At 41.7% G+C, this 22,313-nt stretch overlaps 1 protein-coding gene across 3 annotated transcripts in view; it reads right to left on the bottom strand.

Moving 5' to 3' along the window:
* The window catches only part of UVSSA (UV stimulated scaffold protein A), a 116,484-nt gene that overhangs the window by 12,878 nt on the left and 81,293 nt on the right, over window positions 1-22,313 (bottom strand). For all 3 annotated transcript variants that reach the window (XM_072619962.1, XM_072619960.1, XM_072619961.1), the window contains exons 11-12: window positions 8,123-8,306; window positions 5,144-5,255 (exon numbers count right to left, since the gene is read on the bottom strand). In XM_072619962.1, the coding sequence (XP_072476063.1) occupies window positions 5,144-5,255; window positions 8,123-8,306 (296 nt within the window). The remainder of the gene's footprint in view (window positions 1-5,143; window positions 5,256-8,122; window positions 8,307-22,313) is intronic.

Raw genomic sequence — 22,313 nt, 5'->3', positions numbered from 1 at the left:
CAGATACAGGAACGATTAATCCAAGATTAAGGAAAACTGTCTAAACAGTTTATCTCCCAGTAATAAGAAGGCGTCACAGTTTAAGAACCCAGTGAATGGAGCAATTGTTTAAACACAACGAAAAAATGCCCGCATCCAGTAGAGACGAAATGAGCATTGGAGTAAAATGAAGGAGCAATTTAAAAGCCTTTGAAAAAAATCAATAGATTGCCAGGGAAGAGCAGCCTTTTTGAGCATTGATGGCCCCTAAAGCTCTTCATACATTGTTACTGAGTTTAGCAGCCGGGAAAAGAAAATTACACAGTTTGCAAGGGTAGGCGGGAATCAATACTGTAGTTAGTAAAGAGATGCTATTTCACATCTGACTGGCCAGAGGCCTGCCTTCCTCGCTTGTCCTGATACCTGTTTGTTAACAAGTCACTAAGGGCTGAAAAACCAGATACTCTTCAGGGTTGACACAAAAAATAGGCACTTAATTTGCAGCCCCTTGCACACTCTTGGGGAAGGATGAAGGCGGCAGATTAGCAGTCCACATAGTCCCTCACAGGGCATTGTTTCAGGCCTGGGGTTTCACAGACCATTGTCTGGGCGCTTAGTTAAAATCTCCTATTTTAGACCAAGAATTCCCATCCACACAGAGCGGTCACTAATTATGACAAATAAAGAGCACAGAGAGGCACTGTTGCTCAAAAAGCCTGGCCGGGGACTCCATGGAACTCCATTATCCTCCCAGTGTACTCATTACTGCATTTCCTCTCCGTCATATCACCTGAGGTTGAAAATGGAATTTCTCTTCCAAAGAAGTCCAGAGCAAAGGAAGCAGTGCTGAGATTATGCTCCAAATGTCTAATTTTTCCTTTGGAAAAATTCTTCCAATAAAATAAAGATTGAACTTCTATTACACACCAGGATGGATAAATAGGGGAAATGATCTATTACGAACTTAAAACATTACCACTGAACTGAAGAAGGCAAGGGAAGGGAACAAGCATTTCTGTAGCACTGACTAGGTGCCAGACACTGTTGTAAGCACTTTCTATGAATAGTGTCTCATTTTACCCTCATGAAATCCCTGTGAGGCAGGTGCTGTGAGTATCCCCATTGTACAGCTGAGGACACTGCGGCGCACGGAGGTTAAAGACCAATGAACGGTGACGACCACCATAATTACACAAGCTGATGGCAGGAAAAGAGCAGGTTTGGAGTCCTAAACCTGGGCTTCAAACTCTGGCTCTATTACTTAACTGCCTGTGTGATCTCAGGCAGGTCCAGGGTCCATTTGGGTCTCACTCTACAAAATAGGGGAGTCAAGCTAGATGATCTCAAAGGTCCCTTCTGTCTCTGAATCCCATTAATCTGTGACATTAGTTGGTATTACCCAGAGCATAAGGTTGAGTATCTTGGACTCCCACAAAACGTTTAAGGAGTAGACTCCTGGGATTTAATGACAAAAGTAGCCTTAGAATTTGTCTAATACAAACACTTCATTTTCCAGATGAAGAAATTGGGATCCAGTAAAGGGAAGCGACTTATCCAAGGTCCCACCGGCTAGAAACAGCAAGGCTGAGCGTCAGACCTAGGCCCTCTGACTCTCAGTCGTGCTTCTTGCATCAGATACTAGGCGGTGCAGGTATAATTCATCTTCCTGAGTTTAAATCTGCCTCAGACACTTAAGCTAGCTGTGTGACTCCAGGCAAGGCCCTTCATCTTGTTTGTCTCAGTTTCCTCGTCTGGAAAATGAGCTGGAGAAGTCAACGGCACACTGTAACAGTATCTTTGTCAAGAAAACCCCACATCAGGTCATAAAGCATAGGCCACAACTGACACGATTCAACAACAACGCGTCATTTTCCCTTTCATGGTTTCTAATGCTGATGAGGGGGAGGGATGATATTCACAAGTGTCCAGTAGCAGGATTGTGTCACATGATGAGGCTGTACTACAAAAGCAACTCATGCCCTGAAGGCTGGGCATTTAAAATAGGGCAGAAGCCCAGTGCTCTGGTTTCCAAGCACCTCAGGAATAGAAGTGCATTTTATCCTACCCAGTAAGCAAGTCAACTTAGCTGCATTTTCCTCTTTTTAAAAAACATTAATTTTTTCAATTAACAAAAATCTATTTTCTCTCCCTTCTACTTCCTCCACCCTTTAGGAAAAAAAGAAATAAAACAAAACCCTTGTAACATATATTTAGCTATATTTTCAAAAGAAACTGAGTTAACACTCACCAATTTAATGTGATTTAAGCTCATATTTATTGGCTGGAAAAGAGTCATGGGATAGTGAGAGTTAAAGGCTGACTTGCCTTTGCTGATCCTATTCAGGGAAGTCCAGTTTCCTCCTCTATAAAATGACCCTCATGTTTGGACTAAAGTGAGCCCTAGATCCCTTCCAGCTTGAATACTGTTCTTTGTCCTAACCACCTTCCCAGCTCTATGCTTTGTGATTTGTGATTCAAATTTGTGATTCAAAGTTGAAATATACTCATTAGGTTTCTGAAAACCAAAATTTTCTTATACTTGCTAAGAAGCCAAAAGCAAAAAGTCTCCCCTACCTGTACATTCTTATCTGAATGTTCTCCCAAGAAGCCATGGGGTCATCTCCCTTGAGAGATAGATGAAGGATTTCAAACTTCATTTGCTGGGAATTAGTCATCTCACAATGGCTCATTATTGTTATTGTTCATCCTCTGAAAACCTGTCTCCAGAACGGTTAAGGGCTGAACCAATCACTGCTTTAAAAATCACTTCAGAATGGGTGGAACTCTATTTGACATGGGAGGGCTGAGAAGTAATGGGTCTTAGTGGGAAGAATGAGGACAGTTTCTAGCTAAGTCAATGAACTTCTCATCTCAACTGCTTCATCAAAAACAAAACAAAGCTTTAACCCTTTAAGCGTCTGTGAACCTCCACTGGTGGGCTTCTCTCCACCAACACAGATCATCACTTCCCTAGGAGACAGGTCTTCATGAATTCATGAAGTGGCTGAAAAATGTATCACCCTGTGCCCAACTGTGGTGACAAGTAAGACTCCCTACACTTAGCTCAGCTGGTCCTTGGGCAACAGTCTATCACTGGGACTGTGCTCAAAGCCTGTCTTACTTAACAGGAGGTATTAGAAGCTGATTGTACTGAAATAGCCTTTGAGAATGTCCATAACACAATTAGATTCAGAGCAGGAGTTCTGAAGGAGAATGGAAGAGAGGAAGAAAGGGAGAGAGAAATGGAGAAAAAGAAAAAAGGAGAGAGGGAGAGGGAAAAGGAGAGGGAGAAGGACAAGGTAAGAGAGAGGAGAGAGGAGGGAGAGGGCTTTATATAGCATGTGGATAAGCACATGCAAATGAAAGTGACTCAGTCTTCAAAGAAAAATGAGACTGTTTCCAGGAAGTGAAGGATATGCTCATGTTTTATGTCAATTACCCCATGAAAATGGAACCTGAGTGGAAAGGGTCACATATTTAATAATTAAACCAACTTAGGAAGCAAGGGGATCTTCCACAATATGTTTCCTTCTCACACAGAAGTACCATGTAATCAACCCTAATACTTCCCATGAAAGCATGTACCAGTCTATCTCAAACTGATGGAGTGCCTGAGTTCCAAAATCTTATTTCTAAATCAGTGGTTTGGAACTCAGGACCCATTCTTCCAATGCTAGAAAGAGGCACAGAATCTAAGAGTCTCCCCAGTCCAACCCATGTCTGATGAAGTGTTTCTAACAGAGAACCACAGAATGAAAGAGACAAAAGGGCTCTCTGAGGCATCGAGTACAACCCATGCCTGAACAACAATCTCTTCTACAAGATGACTGACAAGTGTCATCTAATCTCTATCTTCAAATCTCCCTCATGAAGGGGCACCCATTGCTTCCCATGGCTATATACGCTGTGGAACAACCACAGTGCTAGGAAATTTTTCCTTACATCAAGCAAAATCTGCCTCTCTACAACTTCCCCTATGTCCCTAGTTCTGTCCTCTGGAACTAGCCTGGCACAAAAAGTCATTCATGGATTCCTTCAATGAATGGCTCATTGTGGCATAGAAATTACTATGGGCTCCAAAGGCTGGGCCAGAAAAACACAAGTTTTGTCCATGAGAAGCCCAGTTACATGGGGAGAAGTTCATCTTTAGAGAGTTGGCCATCAAGTGATGTTCAGGAAAACCATCTGCTAAAGCCTGGCAAGGTGTGAATCGGAGACAACTAAGGGAGGATCCACACCAACAGATCAATGAAGTAGCCAACCAGGACTAAGGCAGAACTACAATATTAGGTTGGGTTATGTGGCAGCAGGAGGGCAGAAGGCAAGGTCCTTGGAGGAGGGAGGAAAGAGGAGGGAGAAAGAAGGAGAGCACAGAGCTCTAGGCGAAATTCTGAAATAAGCAAAGGTTATTTTTGGAATCTTCCCATATGCTAATTCCAAATATACTAGCTGTGCCCCCTCCTTTCCAACTACAATCAAACCTCAATAGAGCTATAGATGACACTTGTCAGTCATCTTGTAGAAGAGATTGTTGTTCAGGCATGGGTTGTACTCGATGCCTCAGAGAGCCCTTTTGTCTCTTTCATTCTGTGGTTCTCTGTTAGAAACACTTCATCAAGCATGGGTTGGACTGAGGAGCCTCTTAGATTCTGTGCCTCTTTCTAGCATTGGAAGAATGGGTCCTGAGTTCCAAACCACTGACTTAGAAATAAGTTGCTTAGGAAAAAAGGAAAGTTTATCAAGCTAATTTATGCTAGGTGTGAATGACTAATAGTCATTTAACCTTTCCATAGGCACCTGAATTTTTTAATTAGGCTATGAGGTTAACTCAAAACAATCTCTGATTACTGGAATTTCCAACAGCAGTTATCTGGAATCAATGGATAGATTAAGCCTGTCTGGGAATTTTCCCTCAGTACCAGTTCCTCTAAGTTGTTTCTGCTTTTCCCAGTTTCTTCCCTTTCTCTACTTTCTCTACTTCAGAAACCACAAGACACATGGTAAGAGTACCAGGAGCCAGGGAAGGGAAGGGAGGAAAGATGGCTATGGGGATGGGGATGGCTGAGTGAGTCTGTTGTTGCCTCTTTATCAGGTTTTGATGGGAACATGGACACTGTCGGCTCTTTCTCCCTCCCTGAAGCCCTTTCTTCCATCCACTACCCACCTGGGTGCTGTGCCTGTTTCTCAAATTTCTTCTTTTCTTCTCTGGCTTTGTCTTCCGGGTTGATAGGATTTCCACACTCATCCCGAGGAATGATTTTCCCATGGAATGGGCACTAGTAAGAAGAAAGAAGAAGGGTTTGGATCAAGGAAGAAAAAGGACATGGCTGCAACAGCCTCCCGTCCATGCTGGAAGGCCAGGAACACTTAGAGAAAGTAAGGCAAAGTGGAAGGTGAATCAGGCCTCCAGTTAGGACTCCTGAGTTTGAGTTCTGACTCATCAGTTAGGTGACCACTGGACAAGGCACTTACATATTCTGGGCCTGTAAAATGGAGGTTAACAGACACCTCTGAGAGCCTAAAGAATTCTGAGCAATGCAGTGACCATCCGTGATTCCAAAGGATTGATCATGATCCATGCTACTTCTCTCCTAACAGAGAGGGGACAGACTCAAGACACAGAATGAGACATGCACTTCTGGACACAAATGATGGGGGAACTTGGTTTACTTCACTCAGAATATTTGTTACAACGTTTTTCTTTTTTTTTCTTTTAAGCTGGTGAGAGACGATGGAAGGCAGAGAAGATAAATGTCTTTCATTGGCTGTCCACCACACCTAAAATTCTTTCCCTCCCCAGTTCTGCCTCTGGGCTTCCTGGGCTTTCCTCAGAACTCAGCTCAAATCTCATCTTCAGGGAGAGGCTTTTCGGCTCTCCCCCACCTACGACAGTGGTGCCTTCCTTCTGAGGTCTCCTCCAATTGCACTGCACAACTGGTGGCATGTTTCCTCCCCTATCAAAACAGGAACTCCCTAAGGGCAGAGACCAAGTCTGTGCCTTTCTTGGTATTCCCAGGGCGTAGCAGCAACTAAATATATGCTTATGGATGATGATGATGACTTGGTAATTAAAAATAAAATAAAATTATAAGTTAAAAAATAAAATTAGGTAATAATTTCACTTGCACTACCTATCTCCTGGTATGTTGTGAGGAAAATGCTTTGTAAACCTTGACAGTGCTACAGAAATGTGATTTGTGACTCGCTGCTTCCATGTTCATAGGTAAGAAATTCCCACTCCTGGAATCAAGAAGTTCAAATTGTACAAAGACATCACGGCCTGTTAAAGAGTTCCAAGGGAGCCAAAAGATCTACTAGTCCAACCCTCTCATTTTACAGTTGAGTAAACTAAGGCCCAGAGAGACCCAAAGTCACAGAATCATAGATCTCCCTAGGAAAGTGAGAGCCAGAGAAATTATGTGACTTGCCTAAGAGCCTACAGATTACAGTGTCACAATTAAATTCTGCTCCTCTGACTCCCACTAGCCTTCTCTCCATCCTTCCATGTGGCCTCAAGTGTCAGACAAGCTAGAAAAGAGATGGATTAACTTCAGGCAGGAGACCTAGATCTGGCTACAAGCTCAGTGCTCTTTCCTTCACACCATGCTACACAATTATTTCTGATCTAGGACCTCTGGAAAGAAATGATTCATTTGACATAGAAAATTCAAATCTCAGAATTTGTTTGAGATTACAAGGCTAAAAGATCATGTGCTACCAAAACTTTTTCATACCTTTGGGAGGAAGGAAGGAAGGAAGGAAGGAAGGAAGGAAGGAAGGAAGGAAGGAAGGAAGGAAGGGAGGGAGGGAGGGAGGGAGGGAGGGAGGAAGGAAGGAAGGAAGGAAGGAAGGAAGGAAGGAAGGAAGGAAGGGAGGGAGGGAGGGAGGGAGGGAAACACTGTTAATGCTTTTACAAGTGCCCAACAGTTATATGAGAAGATATATATGAGTCAGAAGTTTCAAAAGTGACTTTTCCTGCATCAAAACCCTCCTCTTTGAGATTCTGAAAGGAAAGTGAAGACTTATTTGAGAGCTTATTTGAAAGAACATGACCAGATTACAGGATCACAGAATTTATGGCTGGAAAGCACTATAGAGATCATCTAAGCTTCCTTTTCCCAGTCATTTTCCTCCCATCTCCATTTTTTAGCTAAGGAAACTGAGGCCCAAAGAGGGTGCGGGACTTGCTCAAGGGCACATAATTACTAAGTGAAGAGGAAGAATTAGAATCCATGTCTTCAGACTCTGGTCTCATCTATCACACACAAGGTTTCTTTTAAGCTAATTAAGAACAGCCCTCTTCCTCATCATTTAAATATGTAACACATTCCACCTCTCATTCATCATTCAAGTAACATGATCTATGTAGGCTTGACTCCCAGGCACTGCAGAGGACACTCTGGGCAGTATCATTTTTATGCTGGACAGACTTCCACTGCTCCATGATTTCTCTTTTGTTTTCTGCCAAATTGTTTTAGTCAAATTATTTCTTTCCCAAAAAAGTAGTTCCTAAGTGGGTGTGGCCTTCAGGGAAAATACTGGGTTCTTTCCACTTCCCCTACATTCACATCCATATGAAGTTATTTTGTCATGAAGGGGAACCTGGAGGGCAGATCAGGGAAATAAAGAGGAGAAGGGAGAGACCCAAGTGATGATGAGCCCCTAGTGATGCGGGTGAGTAACTAAGAATTAGAGTTTTGTGTCTTTGTATAAAATTAACCCTGAAACTCTACCAGCGAAGCAAACTTGGGATAATTGAGTCATTTTCTATTTCCTAGTGTTGATGCTATCTCTTCATATCTTTAATATTTTTATTCCAAACATATTAAATGCAACAGCATATGCAAAGAACAAGAAAAAAAGATTGTACTAAGAGAACTAAAGGTCTCTAATATGACCAGCTTGCTTTTCGTTTTAAGTATATACTACAATCTACTTACAGTTTTCAAAGCTGTCCTGCTGGTCTAGCTTTCCTTCTGTTCTTTCCATTAAAAAAAAAAAGGGTACTTCAGGAACTCTCTTTTCTTTCTTTCCTTCTTTCCCTTTTCATCCAATCATATCCCAATCCTCTCTTATTCTCCTTCCTAGGAGCCCCTTTCCCCTGGATAAAGCTAAAAGTCAAGCACTCCTGGCCCAGGCACACCTTCAGCCGATCCTGCCTCTCACAGAGGCTCCCATTTGGCATCGGGGCCCCACACTTGTGCTTCACAGGCTCAAACTCCCCAGCAAAGGTAATGTAGCGGCTCTTCAGCATCTCAGCAATTTCTGTACTTTCCACTTCCTCTTCTGTCTCATTTGGTTTCCAGAACCGATGCTGGGAACCAAATCTGTAGAATCAACAAGGGAGATAGTGTTACACATAAAAACATACTTTTTTCAAATCACTCCAGAATCCCAAACTCTCTGTGGGCACATCCCTTACACCTGCGAATCTTCTGCTAATGAAAACTAATCATTCATTCAGAGAGTATTTATCAGGTCCTAACTATGTACAAAATACTGTGCTAGGGACTGAAAATACAAAGTTGAAAAATGACAATTCCTCCTCTCAAGAAGCTTAAGTCTATTAAGGAGAATATGAAACCTGTACAAACAAGTATGATATGGGATAGAATATGTTAAGGGCAAAGCAGAAATCCAGACAAGGTACTCTGGGAAAATTTGAGGGAGAAATCACTTTAAACTGGGTGGGAGAAAGTAAAAAAAGAGAAGATTATATACCACTGGTTTGTATTTTTTTTTTAGGAGAGGACCAAATAAGTACCTTTCATAGCTACATTGACCAAGCAAGAGATAGATGTAATTACTAAAGATAAAATAGTTAAGTTTTATTACATGGAATTGAAAAGCTTTTGCACAAACACAATTAATACAACTAAGATATAAGGTAAATGACCCACTGAGAAAAAAAATTTTTGCACCAAAAAATCTTTGATAAGAGTCTAACATCAAAGATATGCAGGCAACTAACAGAAATATGTAAGACTAAAAGCCATGCCCCAACAGATAAATGACTTAAAGATATGAAGACACAGTTCTCAAAAGAATTACAAACTATAAATGACCATATGCAAGGTGCTTCAAATCACTAATAAGAGAAATGCAAATCAAAGCAACACTGAGGTTTCATCTTACTCCCAGAAAATGATCAAAGCTGATTGAAAATGGGAATAGTTAATGTTATGGCAAGACAGACATACTGTAATGTTGGTGAAACTGTGAATTGGTCAACTATTCTGGAAAGCTTTTTGGAATTTATAAAAAGAAAGTAACCAAAACATCCATACTCTTTGATCCAGAGATTTCATCAATAGGTATATGCCCTAAGGTGGTCAACAGTAAAGAGAAAAATCTCTCAAATATGCATCAAAACATGTATAGCAGCATTTTTTTTTGTAGAAGCAAAGAATTGGAAACAAAGTAGATGTCATTGATTGGAGAACAGCTAAATAAGTTGTGGTGCATGAATGTAATGGAATATTTCTGTGCTGTAAGAAATGATGAATATGAGGAATACAGAAAAGCGAAGTAAACAGAACCAGGAAAACAATATGCATAATGACAAAATACCGTAAATGGAAAGAACAATAAAAAACAACTGAAACTGAACACACTCCATGGAGGGAACTGAGGCTCAGAGAGGAAAAGTGATTTGTCCCAGGTTAAAAAATGAATTAGAGGGAGAACAAAGATTAGAATATCAGATTCCTTACCGATGAACTTTGTAAATCTTCAAGTGCTCTAGAAATATAAGCTGTCCTTGTTATTGCCAAAACTACTACAACTTAAGAAATAGCCCAGAGTCAGATAAAAGCAAAGCCAGAATGTCACAGGCAGCAACTCACACACAGTCTTCTCCAGGAAAGCTTTGCTTACCCCAATTCTCTTCCTGTACTAGAGCCCATATATGCACTACACACAAGGCATTTTTTGAGTTAACTCTGGGCGAAAACTCCTGTGAACTAGTGTAAGGGAACAAGGGAGAGCCAATACTCCCCTCACTCAAACAGGCTTTGTTTCTCCTAGGCCAAAGAGAGCAGAAAGAACACAGGTCCCTAAGGCAGGAGAATATGATGGAACAAGCACTGGTCTGGGAGCTGAAGGCTAGGGCTGTAGTCTTAGTTCCACCACTAATTCACTGTGTGTGACCTTCGACACATCCTGTTTTCTTTTGGGGAAATCCCAGATCGCTCCTATAACTAATAAGAGATTCGGACTAGACGATCTCTTATGTTACACTCTCGCTTGGATGTTCCATATTCTAAGGCCCCTCTCAGTTCATATGTTCTCTTGCTCCACAGGTCCTAAATGAGGATAAAGGCTCAACTTTAAAGAAAGGGAAACCAAAGTTCTTTTGTTCATCAGCACAAGACTCCAGATACATTTAAACATAATCCGAGCTGTTTTACACTCCATCCCAGTAATGTGGCTAAGCTAACATATACTGATTTAATCATCCTACTAGCACTTGGAATCTGGAAAAGAACACAATGGGTTTTCTGATATGGTGCTAATTAACCAAATCCTGGATGATCTGAAGCTAGAAATGGGATAACCCCCACATTCTGTGCTAGATGTACTATCCTGCACACTGCAAAAGGCCAACTACACCACTACATCCAGAGCAAAGGAACATCACAGCTAAGAGGGAATTTGGGGATCTAAATCCCTTTGTTTTAAGGATGGATGAACTCAGGCCTACCGTGGTAAACTGAGTTGCCCAAGCTCATGCAACAAGTAACATCCAGGATACAAACCTCGGTTTTCTGACTTTCCGCTATGTCATCTTTCTCTCTTCTGGTTCTTTTGACAATGGACAGAAATCAAAGAAGTGTTAACTTCTAGAGTATTACAAACTAAGGTCCAGATATGAGTGATCCTAAGGAGTTTCAGTTTCCAGTGCTTGCTGAGGGGCCACAACATGCTTCTATTCTAGGCTAAATCAAAGGCTTGGCCAATACTCTGTAATTCCAAACATACGCACCATTACTGAAATTATCCCTGGTTGGCCTATCATCTCTGCAGGCTAGGAAGTTCACCACCTGCTCTCAGTTTTACTGGGGAGAATAAGAAATCCAACAATCTATCAAACCAGTGGTAGTCTGATTTCACTTGGGATTTGAAAAATTAATTTGCAATGGAAATTAAAGCTTCATGACAGTTTGGCTAATCTCATGGACAAATGTTCCTCAAGACCTTTTGTGAAAATTTAACCATCCTAAAGGTTTTAAAAGGCTGGCTTAGTTTAAAGACCAAGAGAGGAGCAGTCTCCACAGTGGAAAGCTGCTTCTCCGTCTAATAATCTCCCCACAAGAAAATATGAAAGGCAATGAACAATGCTTTGTGATGGTGATCTTGAAAACATAGAAAAAAAAAGGAGGGGACAGCTAGGTGGCACAGTGAGTACAGCACCAGTCCTGGAGTCAAGGAGACCTGAGTTCAAATCTGGGCTCAGACATATGACACACTTACACAAAGCTGTGTAAGTCACTTAATCCCAATTGCCTTCCCTTCCTCCCTCAAAAAAAAAAAAAGAAAAGAAAAGGAGAAGCATATTATGGCAAAGTAAAAGAGGCAGCCCTAGCATAGCAGACAAGAGAGTTGGCCTCTGAGCTAGAAAGATGAAGGTTTGAATCCTGCCTCTGACACATAAGAGCTGTGTGATCTTGGGTAAGTTATTTAACTTCTCAGTGCTCTAGGCAACAGTGACTATATATTGTTGAGATGATCCCAACCTACACTGTTAGAGGTAGTTTTCTGACTTGGGAGTTACCTACATTAGTGAAATCACAGGTCCTATCCCTTTCCCTATAATGAAGATCCAGTATAAGGTAATAGGCTTTCTAGTACAAATGTTTAACTTAGCATAATATATAATGTAGTATGCTGTAATATACATTATGGTATGAACATTTAACTTACACAGAGGTAGAATTCAACCTCCTGGTTCCGCACTTCATGAGCTAGACTTTCACAGGACCATAAGAATTCTAGACCATCTAGTCCAATGCCCTCATTTAACAGATAGCCAAACCAAAGCTCTTTGAGGTAAACTGACTTGCCCAGTACCACACCAGTAACTAAGCAGCAGAGCTGGCATTCAAACCTGGATTCTCCAGGCTCAAATTCTGGGTGCTCTTCACTTTATGATGTCAGGTTTATGTACATTGTCTCCTATGGAACACATAGCATAGCATCTTAAGAGCAATATGGCAGCAGATCCACAGAATACCATATAACTGTGAGTTATTATGTAGACATATGATTCTCTCATCTATGATCAAGAGATATTGAATGTAAAAAGATACAGGAGTGATGAATGGTTCCTGGGGCACAGTTATAGTTATCAATCCAATCCAAATGATATTTATGTTCCTACTGTTATGTACTACTGTAATACTACTGGGTGCTGAAAGTCCCACCAACTTATATTCTCAAAGTAATTCAAGGTTTACAAGGCATTTTCCTTATAATCACCCTGTGAGATAGACCATGTGAGATGATCCCCATTTTATAGATGAGGAAACTGAGGCTCAAAAAAGATAACTGACTTGCCCAAGATTAAGAGCCAATCAACGTCAAAGTTAGGATTCACATCCAGGTTTCCTGAATCCAATCAAAGTTCAGGAATCTCTCTACTAAAATAGGTTACTACCTGCAAAAAGAGTTGCTAGAGGAAATATCAAGTTTAGATAAGACAGTCTTGGTTCTTATGGAGTTTTATGATCTCTAAAAGGGATGCAACACATACCAAAAGGGTTATTATTAGAAGTGTAATTGTGTAAGAAATGCTGAAGTGACAAGAGGAAAATGACAATTTGGGGTAAAGCAGAAATATATCAAACTAAAGAATTACAGATAACATTTAGTCTATTATTCTAAGCATTTTATGTAATACTTATTTTTTATTACTCTTTACAAAGCTAGTTAATTTTAAGGATAAAAATGTTATAAATAATATGATTTACTTATAAAATATCCTGTTTGAACTCTAGAGTTTCACCTCATGCCCCTCAAATTGGCAAAAATGACAAAAGATGAAACAGTTTATGTGGGATGGACTGTGGGAAAATGAGTATATGGAACCATTTCTTGGTGCTGCTATGAATTGGTCCAACCATTATGGGAAGCAATTTGGAATTATGCAGAGAAAACGACTGAAACGGTTATACCCTTTGGCTCCGAGAGTTCACTGTTAGGCAAATATCCCAAAGAGTTCAATGATAAATAAAAAGGTCTCCAATACACCAAAATATTTACACACATACACATATATTTATTTATTTGTCTGTTTGTTTATTTATTTGTGGTAGCAAAGACTGGAAACAAACTGAGGACTTATCCGTTAGGGAATGCCTACACAAAGAAGCGGTATACAAGTAATGGAATGTTACTGCTTTGCTAGAAGTTATGGGTAGGCAGAATAATAATAACAACAGCTGCACTTACACGGCTCTTCAAGGTTGGCCAAGTGCCTTCTATGTTTCTCATTTGATCCGCACAACAAACCTGTAAGCAGGTGCTAGGCTCAGCCCCATTCAGCACATGAGGAAGCAGAATACCGAGAAGCATGGAAAGATGTACATGAACTGATGAAAAGCAAAGGAAGAAGAATCAGGAGAGTAACATGCATGAAGACCACAGCAACGTAAATGGAAACAACCACAACGAGACATCAAAACCAAATCCAAAGAAACTGTCATAAGGAAGCCTGGCCCCTCCCCCGCTTCTCCAGCCACGGCTGCAGAACAACGTGTATGATGGTGATGCCAAACATCTCCGTGAGTGTTGCTGGACTCTCCCCACCCCCACCCCTGCCTTCTCTTGTTTATTCTTTGTGATAAAGAACAGCAGTGGTTCTCGGAGGGAGGGAGACAAGTGCACACTGGGAAATGTAGGTGAGGTGTAAACAAGACATCAATGTATTCTTTACAATGGAAACGGAAAGAACAAAAGCCAAACCAAAGGCTGTGGGATCTAAGGACTGAGCTCGGCCTCCCAGAAGACACAGGAACAGAGAAATTACAGAAAGAGAAACCATCCCTTCTGCAGAGATGCTGCACGTCAGGCTCAACTGCGGTCTAGTTAGTTTTGCTAAACTGTCCTGCACCACCCCCTACTTTTTTATTCATTGTTATGTGGGAAGGCTCTCTGGAAGGAAGGGGCAGGGGAAAGGACATACTGGAAAACAAAAGTAACACAAAAACCAAAGATATCAATGAAAACTTTTTAAGTACCATGTTTGTTATATTACACATACAAAAAAGATCATTTACACAAACAATAACTACATGTTTTCTATATGAACATCCAAAGAAAGATCAATGCCTCTCATGTGCTGCTGACCACAAAGGCATCATGGAGGATCTCAAAAAAGAAAAAAAACACCTTGGTTTTAGCTGGGTCACATGGTAGGGGCAGGTCTGAGAAAAGGACACTCACTGTCCGATCAGGGTGCAGTGGTTGTCATAAGGGATTTGGCAGACAAATATTTCTACTATGTAGTTCTATGAAATCATTTGGGGAAATAAAGGTCAGGTAGCAATATATTAAATGACTATTTAAACTGACTATTTTAAAAGAAAAATTTTCACAAACTTCCCCTCAGTTTTTTGACACACTGAACAAATTCTCAGCCACAAAAATAATGGCTCCCAAAGCTCTCTGTATGGGCTCATTCTCACATTGCCAGGCATGTAGTTTGATGTGGGAAGGCAAAAGGTGTCCACTGTATTCAGAGAGTGCCCTGATGAATGTGAAGCCATCTTCCTGGTATAACCCCAGGGAGGCAAGTACATGTGGGTGCAGGCACCCCTGCCCTTCCCCAGGGACAGTAAGCCACAACAGGCCAAGGCTCTTTTTCTCTTTTGATTTATTTTTTTTAATGTATAAATTCTTCTTTCCTCTCCAGGGCCATGAACTTTCTACATTAACATTCAACATTTTCTACATAGATCTTTTAGAACTCATTGTGTTGTTTTTTGTTCAGTCTTTTTCAGTCATCTCTGCCTCTTCATGACTCCATTTGGGGTTTTCTTGGCAAAGATACCATACAGTGATTAAATGTCCAAAGTAAAGTATGAGTCCAGGTTTTCCAGCCTCAAAGTCCAGTACCCTGTGCACAAAATCAGAGCTTCTTAAACTTTTTCCACTTGTGACCCATAGCTTAAGTGCTGCACAAAATCACACAGAGGCAATTTGGTAGGAGGAGAAAAACAATGAATTTGCATTTGGCTTGGCACCATCCGTGTGTGCTTGGGCAAGCTACTACACCTTGATTCAACCAGTGCTTAGCACATAGTAGGCATTTAATTAATAAATGTTTATTGAATTGTATACACTCACAGTGGTGGAGGAGAGTGTATATTTCTACCTGGTAGGTACCATCTTCCAGGTCTAAGATTTCAAATCTGCTCTTTTGCTAGTGACCTATATAAGCTTCCCTGTAGTTTTCCATAAATAAATGCTAAAACAACACTAAAAAGGTTTAGTACCACTCCGTATATTGATGCTGCTTTGAAATGGCTGCTTTTGTTCCAGTCATTTAACATTAGCAGAGTATACATATAGTATAGTAATTATTAGGTTCATTATCTTGTAATAAGAGGTGCCTCTGAAGAACCTTTGGTGAAATGTACACAGGGCAGAAATTTCACAGGAAGGAACATGCAATATATGCGTGGCACAGTCAGATCAGAAAATTTTGGTCTTCTCTCTCTCTCTTTCTCTCTCTCTCTCTCTCTCTCTCTCCCTCCCTCCCTCTCTCTCTCTCTCTCTCTCTCTCTCTCTGTCTCTCTCTTCCCCCCTCCTTCTCTCTCCCCCCCTCTCTTAAATCCCACCAACAAAGTCTCTCTCAGATCATCTGCTCTTAGGTCTTAAGCAAAAACCCTTACCTTTAATCACTATTGGAAGTGTATTTGCTCTACATCTGATTTATGAAGCAAATTAAATAACTTAGTATACAATCAGACAATATTGCACTGGTTTGGAACTTGTATCTTATAAACACTTTGGAAATCACTCTGGTTATTAGATAAATGGAAACAGAACTGAACACAAGGGAGGTTGTGCCTCACTCAAAATTTCTACAATTATTTGCCAATTTGTTGGCACAACATTCCCAACAGATATCAGTGACATTGGCAATGGGACAGTGGGACTTTAAGCCAGAAGAACTGGGTTCAAGTCCTGATCTGTCACTAACTTGCTATATGACATGAGGGCACATGTGACCTCTCTGAGCCTTAGTATCTTCCTTCATCTGCAAACTATCAATCAATAAGTGTTTATTAAGCATTTACTATGTACTGGGTATTACCTAAGCACTGAGGGTACAAGAAAAATCCAAAACAGTCCTGCCTTCAAAGAGCTTCCATTCTAATAGGGAAGAGAACATATACATACATACATCAGTACACATAAAATCCAGAAGAAAGGGAAGACCCCAACAGCTGCAGAGAACAGGACAGGTCTCCTACAGGAGGTGGCTTTTGGACTGAGTCTTAAAGAAGCCCGGATTCTATGAGGCAGAGGTTAAGAAGAAATGGAAAGATGAGGGGAACATTCCAGGCATGCAGTACATCCAGTGCAAAGGCATGGGGATGGGAGATGAGCGCTGTGTGTGAGTCACTACAGCTGGACTCATGGTGCCTGTGAAGGGGAGTAATGTGTTAAAATGCTACCCAGATAGGCCACAGACAAGTTGGGAAGAACTTGAAATGGCAAATAGAGCAGCTTATATTTGATCCCAGGGTAACAGGAAGCTGACAGAGTTCACTGAGCAGGGGATGGCCATGGTTAGAGCTACACTTTAGGAAGACATGGAGGACAGACTGGACTAGGAGACATGAGGCAGGCTGTTTCCATGGTCCAGACGTGAAGCGACCAAGCTGGGGGTTGAAATGGGGAAGAGGACAGATGTGAGAGGGGCTGGCTAAAGAGGGGAGAGATAAGGGAACTGACTGCCCCCTCCTCACCAGGGCACCATGGAGACTAAGTGAGGTGTCTGCTCAGTGTGGTCTGACTCAGAAAAGCTGCATATGTGGGAGCTCCAGCGAGCACTCCAGGACAGAGAGGCCTTCTGAGGGGAGTCTGGAGAATGCTGGCATTATCACACTTCAGCGAAGGAACAGCTAGTTACTGAGGGAAACTGGAGTGTCAGTCCCTTTTAGGAGATTTTTAAGAAAAGAGTCAATTCTCTGCTGATATGAGGAGAAGGATGGTTTACCCTGAAGGCTGAGGGATGGCACAGGTGACCTCTCACCATCTTCCAGCTCTAAGATTTCAAATGACACTTAAAAGGTGATTCAGCTACAGGTCTCTGACAAAACGGGAAGCATCTGGACATCAGTGTGCTTTATGTTCACTCCGTGAACCCTGCAGAGATGGAAACATCTACTCCACAGTCTCCACAAAGAAAAGAGGCAGCAAAAGCAATGATGGAAGGAAGCAGAGGAGGTAGAATAAGGCTGTCCAAGGAGTGTCGGAGCTGGAAAGGGGCTCAGAGATGACCTAGGCTGTTGATTTTAGATGAGGAGATTGAGGCCAAGGGAAGAAATACTTTGCCCAAGGTCACACAACTAATTAGTGGCAAAACTTGGACTAGAAGTCAAGGTTCCCAGGTCAGTGTTCTTTCTCCTATATGATATAGCCTTCAAGGAAGAAAACAAAGGAAAGAAAGGTTTCAGAACTAACTTCATGGTTAATCTGAACAATGTTCATAGTTCATTATCTGATCATTGTTTCTTAGACTCCCTTAAGGGCTGATTGGGCACTAGTAATAGGAAAGGGAAGTCCTGGTGATACTGCAGCTACTGCTAAAGAGAACTGGATGGAAAGGAGATGGAAAAGGAGATGACAGAAGTGAGTCACCAGGCAGTGCCTTGGACCCCTACCCAACCATGATCATCGTTACAAGGCACTTAGAAAGCTGTAGGATCAGTGAACATCAGAGCCAGAAATGACCCATGGCATCATGGTCCAACCCCCGGCTTCTAAAAATGAGGGCTCTAAGGATCAATAACCTGTCCAAGGTCACAGCCAGTAAGTGGCAAAGCGATGAGTCAAAGGAGTCCAAGGAGGCTGATTCTAAATCCTGTACCTTTTGCAACATAATGTCATGCTCATCAACATTACCATTTCCAATCATATATTTCATTTTTTCAGACTATTGCCTCCTGCTTCATAACCACCCCTAATCTTTCCCTGACCCCAATGAAAGGGAAACTGACTCTTTAAATGGAAAAAGTTCTTAATACCTGTCAGGTAATAATGCAGAAGAGTGCACGTGTTAATTGGCTATATAATGATTTTGCCCACTGGAAACTGTGTAGAAACACAACTCCACTTAAACAACCACCACAATGGGAAGAGATTTATCTCAAGTTCAGGTTTTCTAGCTGGAAACAATCACTCTTTGGTTGTCAGAATAAACTAGGAGAGCAAAACTGAGCCTGGATGGAAGGTCAACACAAATAACTTCTGTGAGCCAATATTATGATTTCTTAAACCTCAATAACAACAGAAAATATGCTCCCCCTAATGTCTAAATATCCATAATCTTCTGAAAAGTAGACTAAGAGGTAATTTTTCAGGTGCAAAGGAATCACAGAGCACAGAATATCAGTGCTTCAGAGCAGAAAGGACCCTAAGAAATTATCTCTTCCAACCCCCAACTCCCCCATTTCATATATGGGAAAACGGTGGCCCAGAGCAGGAAAGTGACACATCTCAACCCTGGAGGAGCCACAGAATTGGGTAGAGAACCCAGGTCTTGTAACACTCAAGGCCATTACATACCCTACTGCTTGTAAAACTGTCTCCATTAGATTTTTCCTGACAGCCATATCTAATGCCATAAAATTTCCAGGGAATAAATTTTCATGTGTGCAGATAAACAATGATGACCACTTTCAAGGTAAAAATACATTACTGTTTTATTTCTGACTTTTTTCATTTATTAATTTTTTTCTCTCCTTTATTCCTTCTCATCACTTCGACTACCACTGTCCTATAACCCTATTCCAAAAGTAGAAGATTGAGAGTAAGATTGGGCAGAGGGAAGAAGAGATACTCAGATCAAAGAGGAATGATGACAGCCATCAGGGACCAGGCTGAATCATGCCTATAGAGCATTGTTTGAAGGACAAGGGCAGAAGAACATCCAAGTATTCATTCAATAACATTCCAAGCACTGAATGACATACAAAGTTTAGATAAAATGCAATTCCTGCTCTCCTGGATCTCAGAGATTAGCAGAAGGAAAAGACATAAACGAGAGGGTGCACTGTTTAGTGCATAGAGAGACAGCCTCAAAGCTTGAAAGACATGGGGTCAGGGGGGCGGAGCCAAGATGGCGTAGTAGAAAGACGCACATACACATAGCTCCGAACCCACAACCCATAGAACAACTACAAAGAAGTAACTCACGGCGAATTCTGCACCCAGAGGCCACAGAACATTGGAGCGAGGGAGATTTCTGTTCCGGAGAGACCTGCAAACCTCTCGTAAAAGGTCCTTCGTGCTGCGGACTGGGCGCCGGGACTGGGAGCTGAGTACAGCCGCGGCACCGAGAGGAACAGATCCGAGCGGGCTTCAGGGACGGGATCTCCAGCGGCCGCACAAGTACCTCCACCCACAGGTGACGGGGGTCGGTGAGAGAGTCCCTTTGGCGGGTCGAGGGGGGAGTGGGGTGCCCCCATGGCTCGGGCCCCCTCGGGAGACAGAAGCTGAGGGGCAGCAGCAGACCAGGGCTCCCCAAGCAGGCAGGAGCCTGGATCCATTGTTGAAGATCTGTGCATAAACTCCCTGAGGGAACTGAGCCTTAGAGGCAGCCCTGCCCTCACCTGAGCATCTGAATTTAATCTCACACTGAATAGCAGCCCTGCCCCCGCCCAAAGCCCTGAGGCTGGAAGCAGCATTTGAATCTCAGACCCCAAACACTGGCTGGGAGGATCAGGAGGTGAGGTGGGTGTGAGGAAAATATTCAGAGGTCAAGTCACTGGCTGGGAAAATGCCCAGAAAAGGGAAAAGAAATAAGACTATAGAAGGTTACTTTCTTGGTGAACATGCATTTCCTCCCTTCCTTTCTGATGAGGAAGAACAATGCTTACCATCAGGCAAAGACACAGAAATCAAGGCTTCTGTATCTCAGCCCACTCAATGGGCTCAGGCCATGGAAGAGCTCAAAAAGAATTTTGAAAATCAAGTTAGAGAGGTGGAGGAAAAGCTGGGAAGAGAAATGAGAGACATGAAGTCAAAGCATGAACAGCAAATCAGCTCCCTGCTAAAGGAGACCCAAAAAAATGTTGAAGAAAATAACACCTTGAAAACTAGCCTAACTCAATTGGCAAAAGAGGTTCAAAAAGCCAATGAGGAGAAGAATGCTTTCAAAAACAGAATTAGCCAAATGGAAAAGGAGATTCAAAAGCTCACTGAAGAAAATAGTTCTTTCAAAATTAGAATGGCACAGATGGAGGCTAAGGACTTTATGAGAAAGCAAGAAATCACAGAACAAAGCCAGAGGAATGGAAAAATGGAAGATAAAGTGAAATATCTCATTGGAAAAACAACTGACCTTGAAAATAGATCCAGGAGAGACAATTTAAAAATTATGGGACTACCTGAAAGCCATGATCAAAAGAAGAGCCTAGACATCATCTTTCATGAAATTATCAATGAAAACTGCCCTGAGATTCTAGAACCAGAGGGCAAAATAAATATACAAGGAATCCACAGAACACCGCATGAAAGAGATCCAAAAAGAGAAACTCCTAGGAACATTGTGGCCAAATTCCAGAGTTCTCAGGTCAAAGAGAAAATATTGCAAGCAGCTAGAAAGAAACAATTCAAGTATTGTGGAAATACAATCAGGATAACACAAGATCTAGCAGCTTCTACATTAAGGGATCGAAGGGCATGGAATAGGATATTCCAGAAGTCAAAGGAACTAGGACTAAAACCAAGAATCACCTACCCAGCAAAACTGAGTATAATACTTCAGGGGAAAAATTGGTCTTTCAATGAAATAGAGGATTTTCAAGCATTCTTGATGAAAAGTCCAGAGCTGAAAAGAAAATTTGACTTCCAAACACAAGAATGAAGAGAACCATGAAAAGGTGAACAGCAAAGAGAAGTCATAAGGGACTTACTAAAGTTGAACTGTTTACATTCCTACATGGAAAGACAATATTTGTAACTCTTGAAACATTTCAGTATCTGGGTACTGGGTGGGATTACACACACACACATGCACACACGCACACACACATAGAGACAGAGTGCACAGAGTGAATTGAAGAGGATGGGATCATATCTTAAAAAAAATGAAATCAAGCAGTGAGAGAGAAAGATATTGGGAGGAGAAAGGGAGAATTGAATGGGGCAAATTATCTCTCATAAAAGAGGCAAGCAAAAGACTCATTAGTGGAGGGATAAAGAGGGGAGGTGAGAGAGAAACATGAAGTCTACTCTCATCACATTCCACTAAAGGAAAGAATAAAATGCCTACTCATTTTGGTATGAAAACCTATCTTACAATACAGGAAAGTGGAGGATAAGGGGATAAGCAGAGTGGTGGGGGATGATAGAAGGGAGGACATGGGGAGGAGAGTGCAATTTGAGGTCAACACTCATGGGGAGGGATAGGATCAAAAGAGAATAGAAGTAATGGGGGACAGGATAGGATGGAGGGAAATATAGTTAGTCCTATACAACACAACTATTATGGAAGTCATTTGCAAAACTACACAGATTTGGCCTATATTGAATTGCTTGCCTTCCAAAGGGAAGGGGCGGAGAGGGAGGGAGCTAAAGAAGTTGGAACTCAAAGTGTTAGGATCAACTGTAATGTTCTTACCACTAGGAAATAAGAAATACAGGTAAAGGGGTATAGAAAGCTATCTGGCCCTACAGGACAAAAGAGAAGACAGAGACAAGGGCAGAGAGGGATGATAGAAGAGAGAGCAGATTGGTCATAGGGGCAATTAGAATGCTTGGCGTTTGGGGGGGGAGGGGAGAAAAGGGGAGAAAATTTGTAACCCAAAGTTTTGTGAAAATGAATGTTAAAAGCTAAAGAAAAAAAAAAAAAAGAAAGACATGGGGTCAAGTCCCATGTGTGACACATACTGGATGTGAGACTCTGGGGAAGTCACTCAACTTCTCACTGCTCTAGACAACCCAGCAATACTCTAAGCTGAAGAGAAGGTGATGCTTTGAATTAATAGGATATGTTTCCTTACTTGGTAGTTCTCTATACTAAAAAAAAAATCCCACAGGTCCAGTTCCTATCCTAAGACCTACAAACCTAGGTAAGACCTACAAACATAGGTATCTAT

Source organism: Notamacropus eugenii, chromosome 6 (genome assembly GCF_028372415.1).
Source record: "Notamacropus eugenii isolate mMacEug1 chromosome 6, mMacEug1.pri_v2, whole genome shotgun sequence".
NCBI classification, from domain to species: Eukaryota; Metazoa; Chordata; class Mammalia; order Diprotodontia; family Macropodidae; genus Notamacropus; species Notamacropus eugenii.
This window is presented reverse-complemented; position numbering and strand designations above follow the sequence as displayed.